This window comes from Pelobates fuscus, chromosome 5 (assembly GCF_036172605.1).
Source record: "Pelobates fuscus isolate aPelFus1 chromosome 5, aPelFus1.pri, whole genome shotgun sequence".
In the NCBI taxonomy this organism is placed as follows: Eukaryota; Metazoa; Chordata; class Amphibia; order Anura; family Pelobatidae; genus Pelobates; species Pelobates fuscus.
This window is the reverse complement of record NC_086321.1, coordinates 320,068,580-320,090,302: the sequence shown is the minus strand read 5'-3', so window position 1 is coordinate 320,090,302 and position 21,723 is coordinate 320,068,580. Positions and strand designations below refer to the sequence as shown.

At 47.3% G+C, this 21,723-nt stretch overlaps 1 protein-coding gene across 2 annotated transcripts in view; it reads right to left on the bottom strand.

The window, feature by feature from the left end:
- Positions 1-3,713, bottom strand: part of MPV17L2 (MPV17 mitochondrial inner membrane protein like 2) — a 30,437-nt gene extending 26,724 nt beyond the window's left edge. Inside the window, exons 1-3 of one of the 2 annotated variants that reach the window (XM_063457381.1) lie at positions 3,586-3,713; positions 3,426-3,490; positions 3,107-3,343 (exon numbers count right to left, since the gene is read on the bottom strand). In XM_063457381.1, the coding sequence (XP_063313451.1) occupies positions 3,107-3,293 (187 nt within the window). In that variant the 5' untranslated portion in view covers positions 3,294-3,343; positions 3,426-3,490; positions 3,586-3,713. The remainder of the gene's footprint in view (positions 1-3,106; positions 3,344-3,425; positions 3,491-3,585) is intronic. The other variant, XM_063457380.1, reaches the window with a different exon arrangement.
- Between the last annotated feature and the right edge of the window lie 18,010 nt (positions 3,714-21,723).

The following is a 21,723-nucleotide window of genomic DNA, read 5'->3' as shown; positions in this document are numbered from 1 at the left end:
TGCATCATGTTCCTTTAAATCTAGTGCATACGTGCATAGCCCTGGACAAAATAAGGTCCTGTGTCTACAATACATGTTATTAAGGAAAGTCCAGGCTTCCATTGTCTCCTAATATGTACTACAAATTGCATCAAAAACAAATTTATTTCTGTAATAACTGTATTACAATATGAAGGTGTTAATATGTAGTGTAATGCTGCTTTTGTGTATGTTAACATAGCTGTATTTTTTATGTCAATGTGTGCGTCCTATATCAGTTTGAGCACAACTAGTACATGCATGCAGCCATGTGAGTGAATGGCTTCATATGTGTGTGCAGTGTCAGTATATATTTGTATGCAATGTCCATGCATAGTTCCCCTTCCAGATGCCACATACTCCTCCCTCATTCCACATATTGCTTCCCCCGACCACCTCATGCTTCACATTCTACCCCCAAGCCACCCTAGTGGCAGGCCTGGTCTTACCTCACTTTTAGAGGGATTAGGTTCCCTGTCAAATGCAGTTTCCCCTCAGCAATCATCAGAATTCCCCATCCCTCTGGATCACTGTGGCTGTAGAGGCAGTTTGTTGATGACCTGCAAGGTAAATAAAGTTACTGTTACAATGAGCCTTACAGCTAGGGGCATCACTGCAGCTCAGGGCATTTAGGGTTGAGGTGAGAGTTCAGATTAGGGTTAGATTTACCATAGACATTTGCCATAATGTCTATGGTTAACTGTAGCTTTAGAGCTAGGGTTAGAAAAAGACTTGTGTGATTCTAAATTAATTCCGAACCCTAATTTTAACCCTAAAAGACCTAAGTCCCAATGCTGCAGCGAAGCCCCTAACTGCAAAGCTCAGTGTAACATTAACTTTACTTACTTTTGCAGAACCTCGACGTGCAGACTCTTTATCCAAAGCCACATGGATACCAAGGAAGCCCATCGGTCACAAAGGGATTACTGTAAACAGATTCACTGCTCAACACCCAAGAAATAATGCTCACTGTTCAGCCATGTTGATGATGCAAAATTAACACATCCACATTATCAATGTTGATTTTGTTCAAAATGGACTGAACTGATTGGCTGTGAACAAATCTAACCCACCCCACCACTCTGTTAATGAATACGTTCCACTGCTGCTTAGAGTGATCCTTTAATCAATAGACATGCCAGGGAGAAATAGCGTAAAGGAATATAAATTAAATTAAAGGAAGGCGATATAGGGAATTCATTTATCCAGAATAGACATTTGATAAAGAGATGATAGCATAAATGTTGGCAGCTGTCAGCTGACACCAATATAAAAACAGGTGTATGTTTTAATGGAGAGAAACTGAAATAAGGAATGGGTAATGGAAAAATACAAATCAGAGAAACTTGAATGGGGCCTTGGACTTTTTCTGTGTGTTATTCAGTTTGCCAATTATTGGGCATTCTACATATAAATCTTTGATTGCTGACCCATAAAATAATGAATGGGTCAGCAATCATAACAGGTGATGACAACCATGCAAAAAAGCATATTTTTATTAGGGTTGCATGTAAATGTTAGTGAGCCTATCCTAAATTCACTAAAATAAGAGTACTACAGGAACCCACACAAAACAAGGTCCTATATAAAAGTATATTTTTTTATATGGAGGCTCACAAGACATTAAATCAAGCAGATTTAATGGTCACGGCCAGGTTTCGACCTGTACCCAGGTCTTTATCAAGCTTGATAAAGACCTGGGTACAGGACAAAATGTTGCCGTGTCCATTAAATCTGCTTGAAGTTATCACAGTGAGTGCCTGAGATTTTTTTCTTTTGATATCGGATTGATGGGGTATGCGGACCCATGCTCAGTTAGTACCCTGTGATTTTTATGATTGACTGCAACCCTCTTTTTTCTTTTGATTCCTACTATCACACTAGAGAAACAATATTTTTCTTCTTTGCCTTTGTAAACATTGTAACGGAAACAGCAGGTGTCAATTTGAGTTTATAAATCACATTATTTTTGCCTTGTGTCATTTTAATTTCCAAGTAAAAATAAGTTAAAGGGATTCTCTAGTGCCAAGAAAACAAACCAGTTTTCCTGGCACTGTAGAACCCTGGAGTGCCCCCCTCCCTCAAGCCCCCCATCCCATGTCGCTGAAGGGGTTAAAACTCCTTCAGTCACTAACCTGAATCCAGCGCCGATGTCCCTCGGTGTTGGGTCAGGCTCCACACATGCACGGCAATGGCAATTAGACCTCCCCATAAGAAAACATTATTCAATCATTTCCTTCATAGGGATTCTGGTGATGCTAGAGGTCCTCATGCAGAGCGTGAGGACGTCCAGCGTCGTTTAGACAACCAAAAGTCCCTGGTAGACAGCCACTAGATGGGAGCTTAACCCTGCAAGGTAATTACCCTTGCAGGGTTAAGTGTGATGGGAGTTGGCATTGAAGTGGTCTGGGTGCCTAAAGTGTCTCTTTAAAGAAAACTACTATAGTGATTATGGTGCCAGGAGTGTCATGGCAACCTCCCAGGGTAAGTAGTCAAACTATTTAAAAATGGCTTGGCAACGTACCTGGGGTCCGCTGGACACCTGTTGCTGCCTCCTCTGGAGCTGCAAAACTCCACTTAAGTATAAAAGCTGAAAACATCAGCTCAATGAGTGCCTTCATGCACTGCCAGGCTTCGTTCAAAGCTTTCAAGATTTTCTTTTTTTTTTACACCAAAATTTTCATTTTAGAGCAGACATTTGAGAGGTAATAAAGATATGCACTATATGAAGTAACCAGAAGTAGTGGCACTCTTTTTAAAGGAAAATTTCAACCATATGAGTGTAAAAAAAAAACCAAAAAAAATAAGCCAATGCATTTTTTAATTGGGAGTATTCATCAAGGCAAAACAGGTGCTGTTCAACGATAAATAGCAAAATAAGGACCAGTCAATATTTAAAACCAATAATATCCCAAATAACACTTGTTTTGCCTTGATAAACCTCTGTAGACTCTTAAGTAAACACATGCACATTAATCGCAAGATTAAATATGCACACACTTAATATTTACTCACATATCAATCTCTAATAGACACGGTTATAATCTGTGCTTTACAAACATGGATCAGTTGTCTCTAGTGCACTTACATGTTCTGAGCCAGTCTCTCCTTTTCTCTGAATCTTTCCTCCGCTCCCGAGTCTGTTGAATAGTGTCTCCAATGCCCAGCAAGATCCCACAGCTTACAGTGTTTGTGACTATTAAGAAACGACCTTTAAACAGAGGCTTCCAATAGCCAGAAAAACGAGCCAACAGCAATCTACCCTGTGGCAACATAATGTCTCAAAAGAAAAAAAAACTCCAACCAAGAAAACCTGCTGCACCACCTAGGGAAAAAAAACATCCAAATTACAAAACATGACAATGCAGTAAAATAGTCCAAACCAGGTTATAGCTCACAGAACTTACCTTAGTTTTATGTTATCTGCCAGTCATACATGAGTATTTCACCATTGAAATCACCACTGGCTTTGCTACAAAAAATATAAATAAATTAACTATTAGACCAATACTGACGCAATTAAATGCAACATGCAATAGCAAGAAAGTCCCAGGAGAGAGCTACTACCACTGACATAGCAGCATGTCTTCGTAGAACTCTAGTGTTACTCCTTGCTGTGGCGTTCACTGATTGACTGCTGGAAACAGACACAGCTCACATGGGCCAGTAAGTCAAAATCCCTGCTTCCGCATTGAGCTGACTTCACGCAGCTACGGAGTGCGAGAGGGATCGTGTACCGATTGCGCACGCGCAATGGGCTTCCTTAGCTAGAATAGTTGCTCGGAACGTTCTACTCTCTCTCTCTAAAATTTGTTGATATTTTATTAGTTTAGTTTTCTCATGGTGTTATAACTATATTGATCATTATGCATATGGTAGGATGGCAAAACAATATTTAGTAGATATACCATTGAAATAAATATATTGACGTGAACACAATGGCTATAGCTTAAATTTATATTTATAAATAATTTTTATTTGGTATTTGCTGACTGTTGTTATGTTGTGTGCAATATCTTGAGGGCGCACTTAACACCTCCAAAGTATCCCTATTTAGGAGAGTCAGTCCCTATTTTGGATTAGAATCACTGTCACTATTTTCTGTTCTAATAGCCTTCTTTTTTTAAGAGTTACATCGTGTTGGTGTGTCTAAGTGTATAACATAGCTCTGCAGCAATACTGCTTAAAGTAATGTCTTTTAACTGCAGTAGATTTTTTTTTAGAAATCAGTCTGTGTAAATAAGATACATCATGTTTGCCTACCTCCCAACTTTTCAAATGAACAAAGAGGAAAACTTTAAAGGGACACTATAGTCAACAACAGAACATTTACATCTTAATGCAGTTGTTCTGGTGTTTATAGTCTGTCACTGCAGGCATTTTAATGTAAACACTGCCTTTTCAAAGAAAAGGCAGTGTTTGCTTTGTTACCTTGTAACAACTCTAGTGGCAGTCATTCCGATGGCCACTAGAGGTGCTCCCTGTGTCAGTGCTGCACAGTGTGCAGCATTGATGTTCAGCCTCTCCACGCTCTGAATGGAGGTGCTGAATATTCCTCATAGAGGCTAAGTGTGGAGGAGCCAGCAGCAGTATTTTCACAACTATAGGGACAGGAATACATGTTTGTATTTCTGTCACTATAGTGTTCCTTTAAAGAAACAGACTTGGTTTGCTTGTTGTTTACTTAAAGCAGGGGTTCCCAATTCATTTTTCCCGTGGAACCCTTTGACATAGTGTATCAACATCGTGGAACCCACCCCAGAAAAAAAAAAATCGCCATTTTTTTGTATGTGCCGGTGTGTGTCTGTTTGTCACGGTGTGTGTATCTGTGTTTGTATGTGCCAGTGTCTGTGTGTCAATGTGTATCTGAGTGTGTGTGTATGTATCTGACACACAGAAACACACACACACTGGCACATAGTGGCACACAGATACACACACTGACGTACAGATACACACACCTTGACACGCAGTGTGTATCTGTGTGTGTGTGTGTGTATGTATCTATCTATCTGTATGTGTATCTATGTTTTAAAGTGTGTGTATCTGTGTTTGTATGTGCCGGTGTGTGTCAAAGTGTGTATATCTGTGTTTGTATGTGCCAGTGTGTGTATCTGTGTGTGTGTGTGTATATACACTGACACTGACACACAGACACACACTGGCACATAGTGGAACACAGATACACACTGACACACAGATACACACACTGACACACAGACACACACTTTTTGACTCACAAATACACACACACACTCAGATACACACAGTGACATATACACACACTTGCACCGACAGATACACACACTGGCACATACACACACTCAGTTATACACATTGACATATACACACAGTGTCGTATACACACACTGACATACACACACACACACTCAGATACACACAGTGACACATACACAAACCTTGACACACAGATATACACACTGACACACTCAGACACACATACTATTCGACAGACACACATACAATGACAAACACACATCCTCTTTGACAGACACACATACAATCTCACGGAAAAACACACATACTCTTTTACAGACACACATACAAACATATACCTGAAAAGCACACATATATTCTCACTGACAAAAACATACACACTCACTGACAAGCACACATACACTCTCACTGACAAACACACATATACTCTTTTACATACACACAAACACTCCCTAACAGACACACATACAATGTATTTATTTTTTAAAATTTTACTCCACCCAGCCACCTACCTTTGGGAGTGCTGGCATGGAGTCCAGGGGCGGACTGAGAACCCTCAGGGCCCCCGGGCAAAATAAATCAAGGGCCCCCTTACAGGCCCCACCCATACTCTGCAGCAAGCGCCACCCATGTCCCGCCTCCATGCACCGCCTCCAGCCACACCCTACACAATCTTTAGACACAAGGAACAAAAGTGCAATAATCCCTTCAAGGCCCCAGTAGAGACTACAATTGAGGGCTAATGGGCAGGGCCGGTGCTAGGATTTTTGACTACACAGGCGAAGATGCATTTTGACGCCCCCCCCCCCCCCCCCCCGCACCCAAAAAAACCCAATGCATCTTCACCTCTGTGTCTCGTAGCCCCCCTTTTGAATTTTACCCCCATTAGTGTTGCATATCCACTCTCTTACCCCTCTGGTCCCTTTGTGCCTTACACCCCCCTTTAGTGTGTCTCATACAACCCCTCTTATGTATTTCTAACTTCCCCGTCAGACACTTTCTATCTCTTTTTTCTCCCATATAGACATAGACATAGATACAGGCAAAAATACATACATGCACAAATACACAAACATACAGACACACAACCATACAAGCACACAGACATAATTATTCAGGCACACAGTCACAAAGATATACAGACACACAGTCATAAAAGGCACACAATCAAACAAACACAGTTATACAATCTACACATTCAGGTACATTGTCGTACAAACACAGACATACATTCATACAGACACAGGCACACACAAAAATACAGACACAGACATAAAGAAACATAGAGATTGGCATATAGAGACATACATACACAGTGATACAGAGACATACATACGCAGACAGTCATAAAGAGACATACAGACAAGGCATACAGAGACATACAAAGACAGACAAACAAAGAACCCTGCACACTGATACCGTGTAAATGCTCCGGCCATCCACAGTGGTAGTTGCTCCGACGTCAGGCAGACATCGCTGGATCCACCAGTAAAGTCTTCAAAAGGAATAAATGCAGGCAATACTCCAATAGTAAGGATGGTATATTTATTGATAGGTGACCAACCCCATAGAAAGTGTGATGTTTCAGCTCAGCAGAGCCTTAATAATGCAATAATGCTCTGCTTAGCCGAAACGTTGCACTTTCTTTGGGGTGGTTCACCTATCAATAAATATACCATTATTACTATTAGAGTGTTGCCTGCGAATACATACACAGATCATCATACAGAGACATACAGACTGTATGTCTCTGTATGACGGTCTGTGTATGTACACAGGATGGCTAAAAGATAGACCCCCATCTGTCGTGCAACTTTAACAATGCTTTGAAAGCTGGGGCTCTACCGATTCCCCATGCTTGCAGGATTGTATTTAGCACGGAGCGTGTTTGACTGTAAGTATGTGTTTGTATAGAGTATGTTTGTGTGAATGTAGGGGTGAGTTTGTATGTAGTGTTTGAGTTTGAATGCAAGCATGCATTTAAGTGTAGTGTTGGGTTTTTGAATGCAGGTGTGTGTTTATATATAATTTTGGTGTCTGATACAGACGTGTGTTTGTATGTAGTGTTGACATTTGAATGCAGGGGTGTGTTTGTATGTAGTGTTGAAGTTTGCATGCAGGTGGTTATTTGTGTGTAGTGTTGGTGTTTGAATGTTGAGATGTATGCACATATACACATACACTGCCACACACGCACACACTGACACACATGCAGATACACATATACACAAACGGATACACATTCAGATAGACAGACACACATATACAGATACACACAAACACTGACAGACATACAGATAAACACACACTGACATACAGACACACTGACAGACATACAGATACACACATACACAATGATAGACATACAGTTACACACACAGACACACACACACACTGACAGACATGGATACACACAGACACACTGACAGACAGATATATACACACACAGACACACTGACAGACAGAACACACAAGACACTGACAGACAGAAACACACACAGATACACTGACAGACATACAGGCACACTGACAGACATACGCACACACACATACACACACAAAGACACACTGACAGACATACACAGACAGACACACTGACAGACATATAGATACACACAGACACACTGACAGAAAGATATACACACACACACAGACACACTGACAGACATACACACACGGACACTGACAGACAGAAACACACAAGACACTGACAGATAGAAACACAGACAGACATACAGGCACACTGACAGACATATACACACACAAAGACACACTAACAGACAGACATACACAGACACACTGACAGACATATAGATACACACAGACAGATATATACACACACAAACATGCTGATCAAAATATACACTTTTCTAGCCATACACAGGAGGGTGGCTTACCTGGGATCTAGAGTGCTGGCTCAGGTAGTTGGGAGTTGGAGTTAGTCCTGCCCAGCCCCCCTCCTCTCTGCATTCTGCTCTCTGCAGTCTTCTTGGGAGGAAGTCCTCCCATGCTGAAATGAAGGTGGCCAGCGTTAGCTCCGCCCCTGCTGGGCGCGCTGTGTGCTACAGAGGGAGCAGGGATATGACGTGTTCATATCCCCGCCCCCTCCACACAGTCCGCGGCACTGTAGGGAAGAAGGCTGATTTGTGGGGATGCTGCTGCCGCTCGGCCACGCTTCAAGAAGTGACCGGCAGGAAAGGGACGCTGTGCGCTTCCCTCCTGCCGGTCACCCCGACATTTGCGCCCCCGGGCCGGTGCGCCCTAAGGCGGCCGCCTGTGCCGCCTTGTGGACGCGCCGGCCCTGCTAATGGGCTATGGAGGGGGGTCTTTCTAGCAGAGGCTATCTCAGTGTCTTTTAGAGAGTGTGTTAGAATCCCCTCCAGGCCCTATTAGAGACTACAATGGAGTCTAATAGGCTTGGAAGGGGGTATTTCTAACAGAGGCCATCTCAGTGTCCCTGCTGGAAACAGTCGCCTCCAGGCCCCAGTAGAGACTACAATTGAGGGCTAATGGGCCATGGAAGGGGGGGAGCATTCTAGCAGAGGCTATCTCAGTGTCCTTTAGAGAGTGTGTTAGAAAGAATTTCCTCCAGGTCCCATTAGATACTACAATGGAGTCTAATGGGGCCTGGAGGGGGGTCTCTCCAACACTCTGGTTCCTATTCACAATATAGCAACACAACATAGCTCGCTGATACCTAGGCCAAGTTGGCTCCTCTTACCTTAATTACTGTTGCTGGCTGGCAGTCTGTGGGCTTGCTGGAAGGCTGTGGGCTTACTGGCTGCGGCTGGCAGGCTGTGGGCTTGCTGGCAGGCTGTGGGCTTGCTGGCTACTGCCGGCAGGCTGTGGGCTTGCTGGCTACTGCCGGCAGGCTGTGGGCTTGCTGGCTGCGGCTGGCAGGCTGTTGGCTTGCTGGCTCTGGCTTGCTGGCTGTGGCTTGCTGGCTGGCAGGCTGTGGCTTGCTGGCTGCGGTTGGCAGGCTGTGGGTTTGCTGGCTTTAAGCCTAACTGGTGGCCTGTGGGCTGGCTGGCTGGCTACTGGCCAGCCTGTGGGCTGGCTGGCTGGCTGGCCGGCCTGTGGGCTGGCTGGCTTGCTGGCTACTGGGGCACTCGTAGATTATTTAAATAAATAATCCATGCACAATAACCACTACTGCTCTGTGTAGTCGTTATGGTGCCAGGAGGGCCGGGCCCCCCTCCCAGAGTAAGTAGTCAAACCGTTTAAGAACAGTTTGACAACTTACCTGGGGTCTGCTGGGATATGAGGCTGTAGTAGGGTATAGGAGCAGTGGTGCAATGTGTAAGGGGTGCAGTGTGTGTGAAAGGTTCAGTGGGTGTGAGGGGGTGTAGTGTGTGAATGTGTAGGGTGTGTGGGGCAATGTGTGTACGAGGGGGCTGTGTATGTGTGTGGCACTGTTAGTATGGGGGGCGGTGTGTTTATGGGTGGGCAGTGTATGTGTGTGTGTGTGTGTGTGAGTCAATGTGTGTAAATGTGTATGGTGTGTGTGGGGGCAGTGTGTGTGTATGGGGGGCAGTGTGTGAATGTGTATGGTGTGTGGGGGCAGTGTGTTTATGGGGCTAGAGTTCACTCTCACCACTGCGACCACCAGGAATACCTGGTGGTCACAGTGTTGAGAGTGAACTGTAGCCCGTAGCTCCAGGGCAAGAGTTTACTCTCGCAAGAGCCGTAACGTTGCCGTGGTAACCGCGGCAACGATCTGTGCTCGCACAAGAAGGACCCAGAGGAGCTGCAGGCTGAGCTCCCGGGTCCTCTCTTCCTCCCTCCCCTGCCGGATGCCCGCACGGTGCCTGCGGACAGGGGAGGGGGCAATTGCCCTCCTCTTACTCCCCCCTCCCCCTCTTCTTACCCCCCCTCTTCTTACCCCTTTCTTACTCCCCCCTCACTCTCTTCTTACAACCTTCTTACTCTCCCCCTCTTCTTACTCCCCCTCACTCTCTTCTTACCCCCTTCTTACTCTCCCCCTCTTCTTACTCCCCCCTCCCCCTCCCCCTCTTCTTACTCCCCCCTCTTCTTACTCCCCCCTCCCCCTCTTCTTACTCCTCCCTCTTCTTACTCCCCCTTCCTCTTTTTACTCCCCCCTCCCCCTCTTCTTACCCCCTTCTTACTCCCCCCTCTCTTCTTACTCTTCCCTCTTCTTACCCCCCTCCCCCCTCTTCTTACTCCCTCCTCCCCCTCTTATTACCCCCTCCCCCCTCTTCTTACTCTTCCCTCCCCCTCTTCTTACTCCCCCACCCCCTCTTCTTACTCCCTCTTCCTCTTTTACTCCCCCCTCCCCCTCTTCTTACCCCCTTCTTACTCCCCCCTCCTCTCTTCTTACTCTCCCCTCTTCTTACCCCCTCCCCCCTCTTCTTACTCCCTCCTCCCCCTCTTATTACCCCCTCCCCCCTCTTCTTACTCTTCCCTCCCCCCTCTTCTTACTCGCCCACCCCCTCTTCTTACTCCCCCTTCCTCTTTTACTCCCCCCTCCCCCTCTTCTTACCCCCTTCTTACTCCCCCCTCCTCTCTTCTTACTCCCCCTTTTTACCCCCCCTCCCTCTCTTCTTACTCCCCCACGCCCTCTTCTTACTCCCCCTTCCTCTTTTACTCCCCCCTCCCCCTCTTCTTACCCCCTTCTTACTCCCCCCTCCTCTCTTCTTACTCCCCCTTTTTACCCCCCCTCCCTCTCTTCTTACCCCCCTCCCTCTTCTCACCCCTCCCCTCTTTCTCTCTTCTTACCCCCCTCCCTCTCTTTACCCCCCTCCCTCTCTCTTTTTACCCCCTCCCTCTCTCTTCTTACCCCCCCTCCCTCTCTCTTTTAACCTCCCCCTCCCTCTCTCTTTTAACCCCCCCTCCCTCTCTCTTTTAACCCCCCCTCCCTCCCTCTCTCTTTTAACCCCCCCTCCCTCCCTCTCTCTTTTAACCCCCCTCCCTCTCTCTCTCTTTTAACCCCCCCTCCCTCTCTCTTTTAACCCCCCTCTCTTTTAACCCCCCTCTCTCTTTTAACCCCCCCTCCCCTCCCCTCCCTCTCTCTTTTTACCCCCTCCCCTGTAGCGTGGCCGAGCTGCTCTCCGGTCCGCGGTGCCCGGCCGGAGTGATAGGAAGGTGCACACAGAGTGTGCACCTTCCTGTCAGTCCGGCCGGGTACAGGAAACAAACTCCTGTTCCACTCTTAAGAGAGCGCTCAGGCGGCTGCAGCATTTAAAGGGGCGGGCGGGCCCCCTGATGGCGGGCCCCCCTCCCGGCCGGGCCCTCGGACCATGTCCGAAGTGCCCGACCGGTCAGTCCGCCCCTGATGGAGTCTATGTCCCTGTGGTCCAGTGGGGATGCTGGGCTGAGGGTGCGGTCCGTGGGGTCCAGTGGGGCTGCTGGGTGGCTGTGTGCAGTCCCTGGGATCTAGTGGGGCTACTGAGTAGCTGGCGTGCAGTCCCAGTGATCTCCCTGCTCAGCTCCCTCACACACGTCTTAGTGATGCCGAAGCGACGCACTGCTGTGCGCGCAAGGGAGCTGAGCAGGAAGACTACTGCCCACTGCTCCCTCGCCAACCGCAGCCATTTTGTTTTTATAAATTTTGGCTGAACCCCAATTGGGAAACGCTGACTTAAAGGAACATTATAATGTTAGAAATACAGGCATGCCTTCCTAAGGCTATAGTTTTAATCTATCTATACTAGTGTTCCCTTGTTGTGTGAGGGTTTGGAAGGGTGAGTTTTGCTTACTTACCGAGTTCATCATTAGAAGGCTAGTGTGCATGTACGGCAAAACACCGTGCTACGCCAATCATATGGTCTCATAGAGATCCTCTGATTGTAATTGCCGAGTTTCACTCTGCTGTTTCGGCAAATGACAGCTACTATAAGCATTTTAGCCCTGCCATTTAAACATTGCCATTCCTGCAGAACTGCAATGTTTTCTTTTACAAGGTTAAAACGACAGGGACATGGCACCCAGTGAGATGGAGTGGTCTAGGTGCCTATAGTGTCCCATTAAGAACACAAGCCATTTTTGTGTGTGAGTTCAACCACAATTTCCATCTATCTCACGTATGGCACTAACACATGCTATTTACAACTTTTGTTTAATGTGATTTATGCATAAATACTCATTTAAAAATATATATAATTTTTTTTCACAGTTTTGGAAATATTAATGTGTGTATAATTAGTGCAGCTTAAGGAAAGTAATTCAAAATAATGTCATTTATTTATCCTGATTTACAGAGTACGTGATATGTGTATTGTTTCAGCTATTTTTGGTAGTTACAGGTTACATTTCAATGTGAAGCTATTTTAGAATTTGGTATGTTTGTCTTGTAAGCATAATAGCCACCAAACCCCGCCCCCCCCTCCCCCCCACTAAATTGCCATACAAAACAGTATATTTATACAAATATATATATATTTATATAAAGTATACACTTTTGCATAGCCATTTCACTGCCAATCTCTACAAAATATTGTTGAGGGGGTTGTAAAATTGTGGGGTGGGAGGTTCTGATCTTTAATATACACAGATTACAAGGTCTTTTTTAATGTGTATCACAGATTACAAGGTCTTATTTAATGCGTAATGCGTATCACAGACACACAGATGCACACACAGACACACATGCAAATACAGAGTCACACAAACTAACACACAGATACACAGACTCATATATACGCACAGACACATGCAGATACACAGAATGAAGCTCCTACAGACAGGACCGGACTGGGAAGAAAATTCGGCCTGGGCATTTTTAAATTACAGCGGCCCACTAAAAAGGGGGCGGGGCCAGATAGGGTGTGTTTTGTCATCACCAATGACAAGCATGCCCCATCACAAAGTGAGCATGTTGGTTCAATGCTCTTCCAGGGTAGACCATGCGCAGAGCTCTGCTGAAGAGCTCTAGCATGAGAAAAAGACCCTGTATTTGTTCTGCACAGCGCAAGCAAATTTAATAACATGCTTGCACTGTGTTTGCTTGAAATTTGTCTCTGGTGTCTCCATAGATGAGATACCAGGAGACAAAAATGCTAGGAAAGCATATTGTGCAGTGTGTGTGTGTGTGTGTAAGGAGTGTACTGTGTGTGTGTGTGTGTAAGGAGTGTAGTGTGTGTGTGAGGGTGCTGTGTGTGTGTGTGTAAGGGGTGTAGTGTGTGTCAGGGGTGCAGTGTGTGTGTGTGTGTGTGTGTGCTGTGAGTGTCAGGGGTGCAGTGTGTGTGTGTGTGTGTGTGAGTGAGGGTACTGCGAGTTTTAGGGGTGCAGTGTGTGTGCTATGAGTGTCAGGGGTGCAGTGTGTGTGTGAGTGAGGGTGCTGTGAGTTTGAGGGGTGCAGTGTGAGTGAGGGTGCTGTGAGTGTCAGGGGTGCAGTGTGTGTGTGTGTGAGTGAGGGTGCTGTGAGTGTCAGGGGTGCAGTGTGTGTGTGTGTGTGTGTGCTGTGAGTGTCAGGGGTGCAGTGTGTGTGTGTGTGAGTGCTGTGATTGTCAGGGGTGCAGTGTGAGTGAGGGTGCTGTGAGTTTGAGGGGTGCAGTGTGTGTGAGTGAGGGTGCTGTGAGTGTCAGGGGTTCCTCTCCTAGCTGTCTCCCTCACTCTCTCCCTGCCGGCGGCCGCAATATACTCTATGTGGGCCAGTAAGGGAGATCTTTGATCTCCCCACCGGCCCGCTGTGGACTACTGCAAGGCCGGCGATACTGCAGGGCCGGCGATGGCAAGTCCGGGCTTGCCTACAGATACAAACACTGACACACATACAGACACATGGACACATGGACACACATGCAGATACACAGACACGTTTAGTCACCCTTCAGTTTCCTACCTTCTAAGTGCAGGAGGGTGACTTCCCTGGGGTCCAGTGGCTGGCTCCAGCTGATGGGAGCCAGAGTTCCCATTCTGACTCCCTCCTCTCCTTCCTCCTCCCGTGCAGCTCTAGGTGGTTGCTGGGAGGAAGTGATCATGGCTGTCACTTCCTCCCAGCATCTAAAATCATCACAGGGGGCCAGGTCACGCTGTTAAAGCACTGCAGTGCTGACCGGGCCCCGTGGAAATTAATTCCTGAATGCGCGGTCCCCGTGGTTATACCGTGCAGGCCGGGGCCGCATTACATATCCGGGCGGCACCCAGGTTGCAGGGGTCCACAGAGAGACCGGGCCCCCTAAGGTGAAGTGCACAGTCACACCTGCGACCGCGGTTGTTCCGCCACTGCTCCCCATAACCCTCACTTTCTCCAATTGTTCCCTTCTCTCATTCCCCTCTTCCTAAACTTTTTCCATATTTTTTCACCATCCCTCACTTGTACCCTCTTTTTTATGCCCATCCCTCACTTGAACTCCTCTTATCTTCTTCTTATAGCACCTGTTCCACCCTGCTTCACACAGCTATTCTCCTCTTTTCTCCCCCACCCATCACCTGTTCCCTCTAATCTCATTTTTTAATCACTTGTTCTCTCTCCTTTTCACTCACTTGTTTTCCTCTTCTCTCTCCACTTCACCAGTTGTTCAGTTCTACTCTTACCTCCTTCCCCTTTGTCTCACTTTTAATTCGCCACCTGAGCACACCTTGGCCAGCTGTGTTGGGGCTTCAGCAATAACTGCAGGCAGCCAAAGGAACAAGAGGTCTTGCGGGGTTATGACGCTGATGTAATCTCTGTGCGTTCTCCTGCAGTTCTTCGACTGCCAGGGGGGAGAGAGGACCTGCCATCATGGGTACCGTGCGAGAAAGAGCTATTATCCTTCCATCTGTGCACTCCTGCTGTACACCAATGATACAGTGTTCCTGCAGTGCAGCCTCACTCCAGCCCAGAAGCGTAACTAGAAACCACGGGGCTTCTGTGCGAAAAGAGCCCTGGGACCCCCATGTACGTCAACCCGCCCCCGCCGCCATCCTCCTCCCGTAGTCTATCGTTCCTCTGCCATACGTTACCCCCTCCCCACACACATGCAAACAGATACACCTACATACAAACACACACATACAAACACACACACACATACATACACACACAGAGAGACATACAGTAATACAGACAGACATACCCACACTCACACACACACACACACAGACACAGACACACACAAACAGACACACACCTACAGACAGACATACAGGCAGACATACACACACACACACATACAGACATACACTCACATACCTTTAAGAACAGGGGAGAAGAGCAGGGGCGGGCTGGGAAGGGGGGCAGGGAGGCAATTGCCCCCCAGGCCGCCCTAAACCCAGGGCTGCCCGCATCCAGCAAAAAAGGGAAAAATCTGAATCCCCTGCCTCTGGTTGGGGACTCGGATTTTTCAACTTACCTCACTCTTCCTGCAACCTGCAGCCAGTGGAGTCGGCTGGCCTCTCCCGATGATGTCAGGAGGAGGGGGTGTGACTTCCACTGCTCTTCTCACAGGAACGCTGGGGAGTCTGGAAGAAGAGCAGAGAAAGTCACGCCCCCTCCTCCTGACATAATCAGGAGAGGTCGGCCGACTTCACTGACTGCAGGCTGCTGTATGCTGGTTGCTGGTTGCAGCTCCCCTCCCTGGCCTAAGATGAGACTGTGGGAGGGGGGAAATACACTTTGTTTATTTTGTATTCCCTACCTCAGCCCTGTCCCCTTAGTCAGCCCCTGTCCCCTTAGTCAGCCTCTGTCCCCTTAGTCAGCCCCTGTCCCCTTAGTCAGCCCCTGTCCCCTTAGTCAGCCCCTGTCCCCCCTCCTCAGCCCCTGTCCCCCCTCCTCAGCCCCTGTCCCCCCTCCTCAGCCCCTGTCCCCTAAGTCAACCCCTGTCCCCCCTCCTCAGCCCTGTCCCCTTAGTCAGCCCCTGTCCCCCCTCCTCAGCCCTGTCCCCCCTCCTCAGCCCCGTCCCCTTTCGCAGCCCCGTCCCCTTTCGCAGCCCCTGTCCCCTTCCTCAGTCCCTGTCATCCTTCCACAGCCCTTGTCCCCTTGCTCAGCTCCTGTCCCCCTCATCAGCCCTGTCCCCCCTCATCAGCCCCTGCCCCCCCTCCTCAGCCCTGTCCTTCTAGTCAGCTCCTGTCCCCTCCTCAGCCCCTGTCCCCCCTCCTCAGCCCCTGTCCCCTAAGTCAGCCCCTGTCCCCCCTCCTCAGCCCTGTCCCCTTAGTCCCCCCTCCTCAGCCCTGTCCCCTTAGTCAGCCCCTGTCCCCCCTCCTCAGCCCTGTCCCCCTCCTCAGCCCCTGTCCCCTTCCACAGCCCCTGTCCCCTTCCTCAGCCCCTGTCACCCTTCCGCAGCCCTTGTCCCCTTGCTCAGCCCCTGTCCCCCCTCCTCAGCCTTGTTCACTTAGTCAGCACCTGTCCCACCTCCTCAGCCCTGATTCCTTAGTCAGCCCATGTCGCCCCTCCACAGCCTTGTCCCCTTAGTCAGCCCCGGCCCCACCCTTTCCCTGCTCCTTTCCCCTCTCAGCTCTTGCCCCCTTCATCAGCCCCATGCCCCCCACTAAAGCCCCATAACATCCCCACTAGAGCTCCTCTTCCCCAATTGCAACCCATATTACCCACACCACAGCCCCTTTCCCAAATTGTAGTCATCAACCTACTTCAGCCCCTATCCCCCTCTACATTTTCTAAACCCCCAATTACAGCTTATACTCTCCACTACAGCCCCTGACCCCCCCCCCCCCTCCACTATAGCCCAGTCCCTTTACTCCGCCCTGTCTACTGGTTTTAAAAGTGTAAAGTTTGGTGTATGTGTGTGTATGAGTATGTCTGTGTGTGTCGTATGTCTCTGTCTGTGTCTGTGTGTCGGTATGTCTGTATCTGTGTGTGTCGGTATGTGTGTGTGTGTGTGTGTGTGTGTGTGCACCGGTATGTCTGTGTGTGTGTGTACCAGTATGACTGTGTGTGTGTGCGCCAGTATGTCGGTCTGTGTGTGCCAGTATGTCTGTCTATGTGTGTGCAAGTGTGTCTGTGTGTGTGCCAGTATGTCTGTCTGTGTGTGTGTCAGTATGTCTGTCTGTGTGTGTGTCAGTATGTCTGTCTATGTGTGTGCAAGTATGACAGTGTGTGTGTGCCAGTTTGTCTGTGTGTGTGTGTGTGTCAGCCAGTATGCTTGTACGTGTCTGTCAGTATGTCTGTGTCTGAGTCAGTATGCCTGTAACAGTGTGTTTTTCTGTGTGTGTCTGTGTGCCTGTCAGTGAGTGTGTGTTTTTTAGTATGCGCCATATCAGCAAGTGTGTGTGTGCCTGTCATTGAGTTTCTGTTTAGGTGACTGCCCCCCCTTTCAATTACATGGGAAAGGTGTTTTTACTCTCCTCTTGGTCAATGGGCCACTTGACTGGATTTGCCCCCCAGGCCTAAGGCTGCCAGCCCTCCCCTGGAGAAGAGCGCTGTTAAAGTGCTGACCGGGGCTCCTGGATACATAGCATCGGGTGGCCCTAACCAATTAAACAAATGGAGGTGTGTTGACGTTGGTAGGTGGGCTTACCCTCTCATGGTCATTGGAGGTAACCAAAAACCTCCATTTGTTTAACCCCTTAAGGACCAAACTTCTGGAATAAAATGGAATCATGACGTGTCAGACATGTCATGTGTCCTTAAGGGGTTAAAAATACATAGGGATTAAGGAGAGAGCGCAGGTAACTTGTTTTTCTTTGGTTTTTACTATATATTGGGGCTGATGTGTACTGTAGTCATTGCTGCCGCCCAGTAGTGATGGGAGTGAGCGCAGGACTTTTTCTTTTTGCATTTGTATCCACTTTTTGTATCACACAGCTTTGTTACAATGCTGCCGCCCATCCCTATTAAGGGTTAATAAATGTATAGGGGTGTATATAAAAAAAATACCCCCTTCTGTCTCATTAGGGATGTCTTTGCCAGAGGCTCAAGGAAGCAAGGTGAATGGTTAGAGTTAGGACCCACCTAGGGGGTCTGCCTTGACGTTGGCAGGTGGGCTTACTCTCTCATGGCCATTGGAGGTAACTAAAAACCTCCATTTGTTTAAAAATACATAGGGATTAAGGAGAGAGCACAGATAACTTATTTTTCTTTGGTTTATACTAGGACTAGGTTAATTAAAATTGTCTCCAAAACAAATTATCTAATTTCTAAACTTTTTGGGAAGCCTGAGACTACTTATGGTATGTGCAGAGCACACTTTGCAGAAAGATACTCCAGGTCCACTACTAGTAGCAATGGTGCAGTAAACACTACTAACGTAACTTGCAATATCACCAGCATCTCCACTAGTACAGCAGCATTAGTCCACGTTTTGAAGCTACGACCAGTGCACAGTGGCTGGTGACTACTTAAGTTGGTTGGGCACCAGACTGGACACATGGATTTGACACTGTCCCCAATATGTTTTTATGGCACTACTATCTCCAAAATATGTGGACCATACCATATATATGGAATAACCAATGTAAACATATTCCTATTAATTAGTTAAATAGACTATCTTGAAGCTAAACACAAATTATAGGTGTAATACAGAGTTTAGCCACAAGATGCCACCAATGTATTACTTTTAATTTTTTATTGATTCATTTAGCAATAGAAATTGATTAAATACTGGAGCAGTGCCTGTCACTATGTGGCATTTTTGAGTGCTGGGCTCAGGGCAGGAAGGGACCGAGGGCCTCTTTAATGCTTACTGACATAAAAGTAAAGCCGGTTAGAGGGGAGTCAGTGAGCTTGGCTGCAGACACCTGATGGTAATATGGTGTCTGCCATCAATCTAGATGCCCACACTGGAGCTTGAGAAACGGCAGCAGTTATACTGCTAGGAGGGGAGGGAGCTGAGGCGTCTGTGAAGTTGGTGGCAGACACCTCATGTTAAAGCGGTGCCTGCCCCTGTTCTTAGAACCCAGAACCAAGCCATATGAGCAGCTATCACAAGGCTTCTAGTGATGGGAGGGGAGGGAGCTGTGGAAGCTGCTAGTGTGGGGAGGGAGCCAGACAGCCACAGTACTTCCATAGCCAATGATCCTCTACTTCGACTGCATCATGGGAAGTAGAGCTTTAACAACTCCACCCCTGGGGCAAACTACCAACAAGAGCCCTATAGGCAAGCCTGTCTATTTGGGCTGCTTATTTGCTGCCATAATGGGCTTCATTCACTAGCAACAAGCAGGGCCGGACTAGGGATAAAACCCTGGGAAAAAATCTATGCCAGCCCCATAAGTCATTGAGCCATATATTGTCACATCTAATATGTAAGGCTATGTCTTGCACATATATATAACATAAATATATATTTATTTTTCTAATATAAAATATTGGTCATTTCCTAATAAAATTTTTAATTATACAGTAAGCATACTCACATGCAGACACAGAAAATCTCACTGACACAAACAAGCTTATTGAAACACAAACAATCTCATGATATATATATAAGCTCATTGACATAAAAACACAAGCTCGCAGATGCACACACATAGGCTCACTGACAGACAATCTCACTGACACACACAGACTCGTTTATTGGTATACACACAAACGTAGTACAGACAAACTGACACACACAAGATCACTACACACAAGCTCACTGTCACACAAATGCTCACTACAGACAAGTTCACTAACACACACCATAAAAAAAGCTCACTGACACACACATGCTCCTTACAGAAAAGTTTGTAATAAACATGGTCTAGAAATTCTGTGGCCACCCTTTACTTTTTCCTGTGAACGAGTCATTGGCACAATGCCACACCTACAATGGAACAGATATGATGATATGCTTCTAAAACTTTGCTTTAAGCAGGGATCTGGTTATATATGCAGTGGAGAACCTCAGGCTTTATCAAACTGTTCCAAAACAATCTGACAGAATTCACAAGGAGTATGCACCGATTTATAGAGCTGTACCAATGACACATGTACACACACAAGCTCACACACACAAGCACTTACTAGCAGGCACACAAACACACAAGCTCACTCACTAGCAGGCACACACATACACAAGCAAGCTCACTCACTAGCAGGCACACACACACAGCTTAATGTAGTGGTTCTGGTGTTGATAGCCTGTCCCTGCAGGTCTTTCAATGTAAACACTAACTTTTGAGAGAAAAGGCAGTGTTTACATTGCTTCCTAGTGACACCTTTAGTGACAGTCACTCAGACGGTCACTAGAGGTGCTTTCTGGAGGCGCTGAATGTTCCCCATAGAGATACATTGATTCTACTAAACCACAGCACCCCCCTCTACTAAATCCCAGTCGCCCTTATATACTAAATCTCAGTACCCCTCTCTAGCCAACAAGCAGACTCCACTCACATTGCCGCTGCCAGTATGCAACTCTGGAGTCCGGCCTCTGGTATACCCCAAATGGCGCCGTCCGCACTAAGTGCCAAAGAGGATCCTCCAGCTACTTCTTGAAACCCTGTGAAAGTGGAGCACGTCAACGTCACAATGGAATGTGACGTGGCGTTGTGTGCCTCTGTGCACCTCCAAGTCCTCCACTGATCAGCCACGGCCATCACAACACTGACCAACACACACACACACATACAGACACACTCACTGACACAGACACACACAGACAGATACAGACGCTCACTGACACACACACTTACTGACACACACACACTCACTGACAGACACACACACTCACTGACACATACATACTCACTGACAGACACTCACTCACTGACAGACAGACAGACAGACAGACACACACTAACAGATACACACAGGCAGACACACACACATTTACACATTCTTGCACACACTCACATCATTATATTTATCCCTGGAGTCCAGTGGGGATCTTCTATCTGGAGATCTCCTTCCTGCTGCTCACTGCTCCCTCACGCGTGCATTTTAGTGATGTCGGGTGCCGGAATATGACATCATATTCCGGCACCCGGCATCAGTACAGACGGTGCGTGCGAAGGAGCAGTGAGGAGCAGGAAGACTGAGCTCCCCCAGCGACCTCTGAGTCCCGGACGGGTACATTTTTGCAGAGAAGCACCTGTAATGTGGGGAGAGCAGGTGCCTACTCTGCTTTAACACTAAGCATGTACTCGCGTCTCGCCAGGCAGCAAAGATGTTCATTGTGGGCAGCGAGTTTGACTTGCTTGTTATACACTCAGGCACATCAACAATATTTAGTGTCTACAAACGAGGAACATTAGGATAGAAAAGAGGGATATGGGCACAAAATAGACAGTGTCCCTCCTAAATAAGGACACTTGGAATGTTTGCTTCACCCTTAATGTTCAATAGGTCCAATCTCTGTACTGTTTTGAAGGAGGAGCTGGCTAAGGCTGTTGGTCAGTCAAAAACCCTTTACCATAGCTTTGTGGAGAGCTCCTAGTGGCCAACATGTCTTTTTCTTTTCTTTAAGGCATCCTGGTGGCTGCCCAGTGTGCCTTAGTATGCTGTTGCTGGAAGTTCAGCAGTAGCAGCTGGAACTTCAGGTGTTGGGAGGAAGGGTGGGAATAGTGAAGCAGAGCTTCTGGCCATTCCTTCTCTATGCTGATGTGATGGATGAAAAACACACTTCTAGTACTATTTTGCTGGCATTA